The sequence below is a fragment of the Carcharhinus amblyrhynchos genome, chromosome 9, assembly GCF_965287045.1.
Source record: "Carcharhinus amblyrhynchos chromosome 9, sCarAmb.v2.hapA, whole genome shotgun sequence".
Lineage (NCBI taxonomy): Eukaryota > Metazoa > Chordata > Chondrichthyes > Carcharhiniformes > Carcharhinidae > Carcharhinus > Carcharhinus amblyrhynchos.
The window spans coordinates 109574530-109586340 of record NC_137332.1 but is presented as its reverse complement, the minus strand read 5'-3'; the positions used below and the strand labels follow the sequence as shown (position 1 = coordinate 109586340).

The window sequence follows — 11811 nt, the reverse complement described above, 5'->3', positions numbered from 1 at the left end:
CAACTAAGGGAGGGACCTTAAAAGCTGGCCTCACTAGATATGCCCATATCTATCAGAATTAAAAAAAAATATTGCAGTCATACCCATTGCACAAATGGAGAGAATTGTTAGAATGATCCATGTAAAGTGGTGAAGTTATGACATGTCAAAGATCACATCTCTGGTTTAGAGATGGAGCATAAAACCGCACTGCTGTAACCTGAAATTCTGAGGGCTCTTCGGAATGGATCTGGATAGAATTAAAACCAGGAGTGCTCCACATATCTATGAAAAGGCACGTTTATCAGGGGCCGAGGTTCATTTCTAAGCTAACTTTCTACTCAGCCCAAAGGGCATTGGTTACTGTGCCAATGGAAAGATCAATACTGATTTGAACCATCAATACATATTGGCATTTGCACAAGCCAAATTAACTGCCTTGAGGTAACAATCCCTATTGAGTAAGTTGGTTAATCACCCCTTGACAGATGTACATTCTGTGACACAGTAAATTGGAATGATTCCTTTATTGATATTTCACTGCTCTGTCTGACACCACCATAAGGTTACACAATTTGTACTGAAAATAGTGCAATAGCGGTAAACCAGCATTAACCATAAACATTTAAACAACTGGATGCACATGCTGATAAAATATATTACAATTCATGAGCTACAGAGGATTTTCCTTGGAAGTAGAGGCTTCAACTTGTGTCCCAAGATTTAATGTCTATTAACATATCATTTAACTCATTGTTTGCATTTATGTCACTGAAGAACAGTTAATTTTTCATTAGCAATCCCTCGCTGTGTAGTCCCCTTCATTGCAGTGGTTGAAGACTGTACCTGGAGGTCTGTAGTTGACCTGAGTCAACTGTTTCCCTGAGGAAACTGTTAAATAAAGTGCCCTGGTGTTAAGGGTAAGATCCTGGCATGAATAAAGGATTGGCTAACTGGCAGAAGGCAGAAAGTGGGGATAAAGGGGTCTTTTTCAGGATGGCAGCCAGTGACTAGTGGTGTTACTAGTGGCCTCAGGGGTCAGTGCTGGGACCACAACTTTTCACAATATTACATTAACAATTTGGAGAAAGTAACTGAAGGCACTGTTGCTAAGTTTGCAGGTGTAGAGGGACAAGTACTATTGAGGAAGTGGGGGGGCTGCAGAAGGACTTGGAGAAGTTAGCAGAGTGGGCAAAGAAGTGGCAGAGGGAATACAATGTGGAAAAGTGTGAGGTTATGCACTTTAGAAGGAGGAATATGGTCCCCAGAAGGGTAGGGGGTTTCAGTTAACTTGGGCAGCATGGTTGGTGCAGGCTTGGAGGGAGGAAGGGCCTGATCCTATGCTGTAATTTTCTTTGTTCTTTGAATGGAGATATAGATTATTTTCTAATTAGGAAAATGGTTAGGAAATCAGAAACACAAAGGGACTTGGGAGTCGTTCAAAATTTTCTTAAGGTTAACAGGCAGGTTCAGGCAGCAGTTGGGAAAGTATGTGCAATATTAGCATTCATGTCGAAAGGGCTAGAATACAAGAGCAGGGATGTAATTCTGAGGCTGTATAAGGCTCTGGTCAGACCCCATTTGGAGTGTCATGAGCAGGTTTAGGACCCACATCTAAGGAAGGATGTGCTAGTCTTGGAAAGAGTCCAGAAGTGGTTCACAAGAATGATCTTTGGAATGAAGAGTCTGTCGTATGAGGAACGGTTCAGGACTGTGGGTCTGTACTTGTTGGAGTTTAGAAGGATGAGGATGGGATCTTACTGAAACTTACAGGATACTGCGAGCCTGGACAAAGACTTGGAGAAGATGTTTCCACTAATAGGAAAAACTAGAACCACAGAGCGCAACCTCAGGTTAAAGGGATGATCCTTTAAAACAGAGATGAGGAGGAATTTCTTCAGCCAGAAAGTGGTGAATCTGTGGAATTCTTTGCCACCAAAGCCTGTGAAGGCCAGGTCGTTGAGTGTCATGACAGAGATAGATAGGTTAGGTTCTTGATTAATAAGTGGGTCAGGGGTTATGGGGAAAAGGCAGGATATTGGGGATGAGAAATATATCAGCCATGATTAAAAGTGGAGCAAACTCGATGGAAAGTGGCCTGATTCTGCTCCTGTGTCGTATGGTCTGTAGGTAACACCAAACAACTTGAATTTTGTCAACTGAAAAGGGAGGTTGAATATATGTTTTTAAGAAGTTAAGCATGGTGAAAGCCATTGGTTTAGTCACCTCTATAAATATACAATGGGCAGAGGGGACTGTCTCAATGTTATACGCATGAAATTCCAGAAGACATTATAAGGACTCAACTGTTTACCCATTTTATTCATAACTTAGGTGGGATAGAACGTCACATACCTAAATTTGCTGGTGACACAAATACAGATGACATTGTAAGCAGTAGGCAGAGTAGATGAAGCATAAAATTTCAAGGAGAGATTAATAGATTAAATGTTTGGAAAAACTAGCAATGGATTAGAATGCAAATAAATGTGAGGTCAACCCACTTTGAATCTGAAAGGGATACTTCTTGAATGATGAAAAGTAGCAACGTGAAGGATCAAAGGTATATGAATCATTGAGGGAGGTGATGGGTGGAGTGATAATGTCACTGAACTAAAAATTCAGAGGGTCAGGTTTATACATTGGGGACCTGGGTTCAAGTCCCACAGTGCAGCAGGTGGAATTTAAATTCAACGTAAAATCTCAAAATCAAGGCTCATTTCAGTAACAGCATGAAGCTATCGTTGATTGTCATTAAAAATTCACCAGATTTGCTAATGTTCTTTAGGGAAGGAAATCTGACATACTTGCACTGTAGCCAATGTGTAACTCCATACCCACAGCTATGTGGTTGATTCTTCTCTGCCCACTGAAATGGACTTGCAACCACTCAGTTGTTGCAATTAGAGCTGGGCAACAAATGCTGGCCTTATCAGTGATGTCTGCATCCCATGACAAATAAAAATTGCCATGAACCCTTACAGAAAATAGCCAAAAAGATTGCTGGCTTTTATTGCTGGAGCTCACGAATACAAAGTTACATAAAGTCCTGGTTAGACCACACCTGGAGTATTGTGAGCAGTTCTGGGCTCCCCGCCTTAGGATGGATACATTAACCAAGAATGATATGTGAAATCTAACAGTTAAATTATAAGAGAATTACACAAACTAGGATTCTATTCCCTGAAAGTATTACACAAGCTAAGGTTGTTTTCCCTGAAAGTTGCAAGGTTAAGAGATGGTTTGATCAAATTTTCAAGATATTAAGAACAGATAGGGCAGATAAGAGAGAAACCATTTCATCTGGAGACTAAAACTGGAGAACATAGTTTAATAATTTTAAAAAAATGTTATAAGTTTTGAACTCTCTTCCAGCAGGCAATTCATTCTAGACAAATTGTTAGTTTTAGCACTCAGATGAATTTTTTTTATGATAAAGTTATTCAAGAATCTGGGGTAAAGGCCCATTGGTGTGACATTCTCAGTGTCGTGTGCAACACCAGCTTTAATTCGTCTATTTTAAATGGATTAATAGTCTGCAAAAATATTAGCCACAGGAGTGTCTCAGATATGGGTTAGAGGCTAGCTTCTTTGTACCCTAGAAGGGATGTTCCCTGAAGGAGAAAGAGTTTATTCCACAGCAGTGGGATTCACAAGGATCCATTACTAGTGAATATGGTGGGAGCTAGGGTCACAAACAGATACTGCTCAGAGAGATGCAAATATTTGCTATACAGAAACACCTGTTAGTTAACAGAATGAAAAACTGGTGATGGCACTTATACTGACATATAGTTCAGCTAGAAGTTGAGAATATTATTTATATAGACGAAGGAATAAATTGGATCAGATCTTAGATGTTCCATAATCCGGCACTAGGTGGAAAAAAAGCTTCATAAACTTGCAATTCATTAGGCAAATGATTTGCATACCAGAAGACACACACATTTGGAAATAGTGGAGGTCTAGAGAGAATGGATCACTTAAAGAAATTGTATTAAGGAAAGAAATAGTACAGGAGAATTAATTAAACTAATCTGTTTAACCCAATGGCCTATATCCTCAGCTTTTCAAAGAGATAGTGGATACATTGGATTAAGCGTTAGTCAATGGACCAAAATCCAGAATAGGACATTTTTGGGATGACAGACTTTAATAGGGTAAAAGACTGGTACGAGGGCCTAAGTTATTTACAATCTATATTACTGGTATAGATGAGTGGAATAGATATGTCCCCAAGTATGCTGATGATGCAAAGTTAGGTGGGAGAGTAAGCGTTGAGGAGAATGTACACAAGAGGTTGTGGAGGGACATCGACACGTTAGGTTAGTGAGCAAAATGGCAGATGTCATACAATGTGGCAAAATATAAAATTATTTATGTGGAGAAAAACAATTTTTAAAAACCATTTTTGATTTTCTGGGAATTGTTTGTATTCAAAGGGGCCTGGATGTCCTTCGTGAGTCATGGAATGTTAATAGCAAATAGGAAAGAAAATGCTGTGTTAATTTTTGAGATTGGAGTCCAAGTAATGAGGCCCAATTACAATTAGAGGGGGCATTGGTGAAGCCACCTTATCTACAGAAGGAGCTACTTGCTCTAAAGGAAAGTGCAATGCAAGTTCATTGGGACTGCCATCGGATATGGGGATTGTCCTATGAAAAGAGATTGAGCAGGTCAGGCCTCAACTCCCTGGAACAATGAGAAGTGCCCTATTTGAAAGATGATTTGACAGGCCGTTGCTGAGGAAATGTTTCTGTTGAATGAACATTGATTCCTAGACTCAGAATAAGGAGACGGTGATTTAGAATTGAGATAAGCAGAAATTTCTTCAATCAATTGTTGTGAATGTGAGTTCTTCAATCCCAGAGAGTTGTAATTGCTCAGCTATGAAGTATTCAAAACAGATATAGTTTTAGACATCAAGTGATTCAGAGATGGTGATGGATGATGGATTTCAGGTTGCAGATCATTGATCTTGTCGAGTGGCAAAACAGACGCGTGAAAGGGCCAATGGCCTTCCTAATCTCTTCATAATAGCAATGTGGGTACCTGCAGCAGTTCAAGAAAGTAGCTCACTGCCACTTGTTTGAGGGCAACTAGGGTTGGACAACAAATCTGGCCTGGCTGTGACATCTCTTATTTTAATGTTCGCAAGATTGCTCCTCATAGAAGTAGAAGAAATAAGGAAAATCAAAATTGTGATTATTCTTTAATGGCAGCAAAGAGAACGTTACTGGGAATGTTGCTTGCACCCCCACCAGGGAAAAATAGTGCAACTCCCTATATTGTTATTGATCTTTTATCTGGAGAATTTTCAATGCTCCTGGGTTTTTCTTGCCAAAATTCCATCCCGGATCAAAAATAGGAAAGATTTTCTCAGTGAAAGTGTGGGTGAAAGTGTGGAGGTGGGACATGTCATCTGCATTGTAAAATGACACCTGCCCACCCTCATAGTCCAGGTAAACACCTATCTTATGGGGTTTCACACTCAGGGTGAGGGGGGTCCATGACGGGGATGTACTGGCAAAATATTCAGTTCCATTTCCAACCCCCATTGTCCAGTATCCGGTTTCAGGTTTTGGGTCTATTTCCCCTTTTCTCTCGGCAGACTCTCGGGTCACTCCTAGACCCCACTCAGTCTTATTCCCCACGACCACCTCCCAATAATGTCTCCCAGATGTGAATCCCTCTGATCCCAGGACAAAGGCCCAAGAATCAAACCTCTGTGATGTGTCAGGGAGTGCCTGCTGTTTGTCTCCAAGTCTCACACTAGTCCAGTCCTCAGACAGGATGAGTTGGGGATTCGCTGTATTCGGATCTAGGGTCAGAGAAGCTGGAGCTGGGAAAAGTTAAAATAACAATCAGTGATTTAGTTTTAGTTTTGCTATGCTTTATTCAAACTCTATCTCCCAACCTCAGTAAATTTCCTTGATTTTGAAATGCCCATCTTCCTTTTCAAATTTGTTCTCGGCATTACTCCTCTCTGTCTTGGTAATCTCCTCCTGCCTCAGAAATCTCCAGGAGATTTTTTTTTCTATTTCTGGCTTGAGGATCTGAGGCTCTTGTGCCCAGCCTTGGATGCTATTGGCATGATGTACAAGTTGTAATTTGGTCATGAGCCATAGAGATGGGGAAATGGTTAGGGTAACTCCAGACTGAGTCCTGCTGCTCTGGGGCCAAAGGATCAAAGGGAAGAAGTTGCAGGAATGAGGAGCGGGGGACAAAACTGTTAGATTAATTTTATATGTGTTCAAATTATGAAAACTTGTCAATTAATCTGCATCATGTTTTGATTCCCTGCATCTCAATCCTCAATGTTATTTTTTGAATAGATGATCAGGCAACGATATACCTGCATGATTTAAGAATCTGATATTTGATGGCTCGGATTAGTTACCCAGCCCTACATGCAAAACATTGAACCAGGTGCATCCACTACCCCCTGACTGGTTTCAAGTTGGAAGATTTTGAATCCATAGCATACTGTCCTGTTAACCTGAATAAGCTGTAGTTTTCCAACAGATTATGTGGTACTTTGGCAAGTAACTTCTGAAAGTCTACATACACATCATCAGCCTCACTGCCCTCATCAGCCTTCTCCAAGATCTGCCTTTTCTATGTATAGGTTCTCTCACAATCTGCTCTGTTCACTTGTTGAGAGCTTTACAAGATTTAAGATGGAAAACGAGAAGATGTTTACCTGGATAAATGCTTGCTATCATTTCTTTCCACACAGTGTACTGTAGAGGACTTTTGTATTTTCCAAGTAACACTGAGGCAGGTACCAACGACTGTGCAACATCATGAGCATTAATCCTGTGAATATAAAGCCTACAATGTAATTATCATCACTTTTTGACTTATTATTAAGTTAACTTGCATGTCAACACAGAGAATACATACCCTTTGCCCTTGGAAACCTCTTGAAGTAAAACAAAATCATGGGTCTGAGGAATGACATGGAGAGGATAACCAGAAATTAGTGACACAGCCAATCTGTTACCATCGTTCACTGTCTCTGTCAAATGACTATACAGATTAGAAAATGAATGGCTTGGCATAATTTGCACTGGTAAATTCACATGGAAAACAGAGTTGTGCTGTCTTTTTTCCAGGGTAACACTGAAATTGAAGCTCTTGATACTCAATGAGAATTTGTTATTTCTGCTAATGACAAATAGCTTTTTCTACTGCTGTAGTTTGGAATTATGTTTTTTTCCCACAGCACAAAGTAGCAAAGGGCAAAAAACAGAGTCAACATGATTAAGTGTGGTGAGGATGAATATTCTCAAAAGTTAAAAGTTTCATTTCTTGTTTAACGAGTTGTAATCACCTCTCATTGGGACCAGCACATATCTGTTATCCCAGCATTTCAGTTTCCAGCTCAGTTTGATATATGTACCAGGAATGGCTAGCAGTTTAAATCAGCTTTGCCAACTGGAGTGTTAATGCACACAGTAGAAATACCCAGTCTCAGCATGTGGTGTACAATTTCTACAGATCTGAAGTTTGTGAGGCAAAAATAGATTCATATTGTTATTCTTCAGCACAACAGAACACATTCTGGAGCAGTCATTTATCTTCCTCACTTTCCATCCCTTTCTCCTCTTAGTGTTCAGCTTGGTATCGAGGAATATGTAATCAGTGAGTATAAAATGCATTTTAAAATGTGAAATGAAATGTCACCACAGTCCCAGAGTATTACCCTGAGTCTCTGGATTACTAGTCCAGTGACAATGCCAGACATTGCCTCCCTAGATTGAAAAACCTTACCTTTCATGAGCTATTATACTGTCTGTACATGTCCTTGCAAAAATAAATTTCTTCATATTTCACTGCATTGAACTTCATCTGACACCTTTCTGCCTAATCCACCAACTTGTCTATGTTCCTTTGAAGTTCCATACTATCCTCACAGTTCGCAGCGCTTTCTCGTTTTGTATCATCCTCAAATATTGGAATTGTGCCCTATACACCAAGGGCTAGATCATGAATATATATCTGACCCCTGGGGAACCCCAGAACAAAACTTTCTCCAGCCTGAAAATCTTCAATTAACCACTGCTCTCTGTTTCTTCACAATCAGCAAATTCTAAAACCATGTTGTTCCTGTCACTTTTATTCCATGAGCTATAATCCACCTCCCTCACCCCTTCCCCACCACCCAACCAACCCCCCCTCCTCCACTAGGACCACATGTTACCTGTCCCAAATTGTTCTTTGTCACATTGCTTACCTTTGTTTTGCCATTAACACATTCTGATCTCTTGATGTGCCATTATCAGCACACTTCTCAGCCATGATTACTACCATTGCTACGACCTTTGGTGTTTTTGTCCATTATGTCTTTGTTACATAGACACATAGAACAGGAAGAGGCCATTTGGCCCTTCAAGCCTGCTCTACCATTCATTATGATCATGGCTGATAGTCCACTCAATAGCTTTATCCTGCCTTTTCCCCATAATCTTTGACCCTATTCGCCCCAAGTGCTATATTGTACCTCTTCTTAAATATATTCAATGTTTTGGCATCAACTACTTCCTGTGGTAATGAATTCTGCAGGCTCATCACTGTTTGGGTGAAGAAATGTCTCCTCACCTCCGTCCTAAATGGTCTACCCTGAATCCTTAGATTGTGACCCCTGGATCTGGACTCTCCCACCATTGGGAATATTCTCCTTGCAAGTATCCTGTCTAGGCCTGTTTGAATTTTATAAGTCTCTATGAGATGCCCCCTCATTCAGCTGAACAAAACAATCGAAAACAACCCTAACCTAGTCAATCTCTCCCCACATCTGTACTGCCATCCTCGGAATCAGCGAGGTAAATTTTTACTGCACTCCCTTTAGAGCAAGAACATCCTTCCTCAGAAAAGGAGACCCAAACTGCACATAATACTCTAGGTGTTGCCTCAACCAAGGTCCTGTGTAATTGCAACAACACATCCCTCCTCCTGTACTCAAAACCTCTCGCAATGAAGGCCAACACGCCATTTGCCTTCTTTACTGCCTGCTGCACCTGTATGCTTACCTTCAGTGACTGGTGCACAAGGACACCCAGGTCTCGATACACACTCACCTCTCCCAATTTACAGCCATTCGGTAGTAATCTGCTTTCTTGTTTTTGCTTCCAAAGTGAATAACCTCACATTTACCCAAATTATACTGCATCTGCCATTGATTTGCTCACTCCTTCAACCTGCCCAGATTGTTCTGAAGGATCTCTGCATCCTCACCACAGTTCACCCTCTCACCCAACTTGGAATCATCTGCAAACTTTAAGATGTTACATTTTGTTCCCTCATCCAAATCAGGATGAGGTAGATTTACATTAACACTGCAATGAAATCCCTAAGTTGCCACACTCTGGCATCTGTTTGGGTACACTGAGGGAGAATTTAGCATGGTTAATGCAGCTAATCAGCACTCTTTTAGAGTGTGGGAGGAAACCAGAGCATCCGGAGGAAACCCATGCAGACACGGAGAACGTGCAGACTCTGCACAGACAGTGGCAAGCCAGGATTTGAACCCAGGTACTTGATGCTGTGAGGCAACAGTGTTAACCACTGTACCACCCTCACCTAGCCTAGCCTCTCCCTAGCTTGGAGCTACCACTAGCTCTCCCAGTCCCACAATGGTATTAACTTTAGTTTGCTTTCAATGAAATAATCCCTTGCCTTCAGAAATGTGATTGTGTCTTGCTCCTCCATCTGTCTTTGTAACTTTGCTAGTTCTCCCTGAATGCTAACTAACTCCTGATGGATTTCACTGAGGTTTTTCTCCATAGTTTTCAGAATCCTCTCCTCTTCCATCTTGAGATCTCTGAGTAAACGTTTCTCTTTCTCATTGAGAATCTGGTGCATATGAGCAAACTCCGACATGATGTGGGTCTTCAGACTGTTCGACTGTTCCTACCGAATGAAATGTGAACCATAATTAATGTCCCGCAATAGTAGGAAGAAAACTAACCAAGATCCCAGAAAATCAGCACAGGGAAGCCTCACCTTAAATTCAGCTATCAGCTGCTTCTGTCGCCCTTCAGTGTCCTGAACCAAGATTTTTCTACTTAGGAAGGAATCTAAAAATGGTCTCAGCTGATCCTGGAATTGGAAGAAAACTCAATGAATCAGCATTTTGAACACAAAATTAGCGAATTAAGAAAAATGACCTGAAATAAAACCTCCCCATTTTACCCTGTACATCTCCACAGCTTCGTCTATCGGCAGGAAATTGTGAGACTTGTGGTCCCGCGAATCTCTACAAATATAGCAGATCAATTTCTTGTCAGTTTCACAAAACAGCTTCAGTTCTTCCCCGTGTTTCTCACAGTGAAATTTATTTGCCTTCCCTGTTGAGTTTAGCTTCAGATTTCGGGCTTTCTCAGCCAGATTCGCTAAGGCCCGGTTTCCCCTGAGGTTCCTGTCCCGAATCATCACTCGACATTCCGGGCAGAAGCATTGCCACTTCTGTTTCCAGCACCGTGTGATACAGGAGCGGCAGAAATTGTGTCCACACTCCAGTATCACCGGGTCTGTGAAGAAATCCAGGCAAATGGGACAGTTTACTTCTTCGGTCCAATAATCCGTCTGATTTCTGGAAGCCATGTCCTCAAATGAGGATTTCCTCATTCCAATCGGTTTCAGTTTCGCTATTGGTGAGCTAGATGAACGGGGGTAAACACAGTAAAAAGTCTGACAACACCAGGTCAGACAGACTGAAACCTGGTGTTGTCAGACTTTTTACTGACTTTTTACTTTTTTCAGATACTGAAACCTGGTGTTGTCAGACTTTTTACTGACTTTTTACTTTTTTCAGTACTTGGATCCGGCAGTTTGCGGAGTCGATAGTAGTCATGATGTGGATATGCCGGCGTTGGACTGGGGTAAACAGTAAAAAGTCTGACAACACCAGGTTTCAGATATGATGAACCCATTTGAGCCGCTGCACAAAACAGCCCCATGCTCACCGCAATATGGACGTTTAGGCAGGAGGGTGAGGGTAGTGCTGTGTATAAAGATGGTGGCGGGGTGGGAATGGCAATGAGGTTTCTGTCTTGTGGCATGGGGCTGGAGATGACCACTGAAACCCAGAGCAAAAAATGAAACCCGCAAAAAAAGAAATGAATCCCTATCACATATATTTGAACCCCCAGTGGGAACGATTTCAGACACATACAGAATATTGTGTCACAAGCAGCGCAATTTCAGAGAACCCACTATAAACATATAACTCGTCAGGTATAGACTATAGAACAATTTCAGATACCCTATCATAATTAGGAACCCGACAGTTACAGTGAAATTTCAGATAGCCTACTGTAAATAGGGAACCTCTCGGTTGCAGTGAAATTTCAGATAACGTACTGTAGACAGGGAACCTCTCGTTTGCAGTGAAATTTCAGGTAAGCCACTATAAACACAAAAATTTCAGATAATCCACTATAGAGAGGGAACCTCTCGGTTGCAGTGAAATTTCAGAAAATCCGTTAGGGAACCCATTAGTTAGAGTGAAATTTCAGAAAATCCGTCAGGGAACCCGTTAGTTAGAGTGAAATTTCAGATAATCCGCTCTAAATATGGAATCCATCAGTTACAGTGAACGATTGGATCCAGATAGCAGCTAGGATTCCCATTGTTTCTCAAAGTAGTTGGATAAAGTGATGAAGAAAGCATATGAAATACTTGCCTTTATTAGCTGAGGCATAGAGTTTAAGAGCAGGGTGTTATGTTGGAACTGTATAAAACATTGGTGAGGCCACAGCTAGAGTATTGTGTGCAGTTCTGGGATCCACATTAAGGGAGGGATGTGATAGTACTGGAAAGGGCGCA

At 41.2% G+C, this 11811-nt stretch overlaps 1 protein-coding gene across 1 annotated transcript; it reads right to left on the bottom strand.

Moving 5' to 3' along the window:
- Window positions 1-507: 507 nt before the first annotated feature.
- Window positions 508-10641, bottom strand: LOC145348186 (zinc-binding protein A33-like). The gene is made up of 6 exons (XM_080196379.1): window positions 10177-10641; window positions 9988-10083; window positions 9661-9894; window positions 6886-6929; window positions 6683-6798; window positions 508-5821 (listed from the first exon to the last, which is right to left on the bottom strand). Exons 1-6 carry the CDS (start codon window positions 10609-10611, stop codon window positions 5271-5273), a joined length of 1476 nt encoding a protein of 491 aa, XP_080052505.1. The 5' UTR covers window positions 10612-10641; the 3' UTR covers window positions 508-5270.
- Window positions 10642-11811: the final 1170 nt, after the last annotated feature.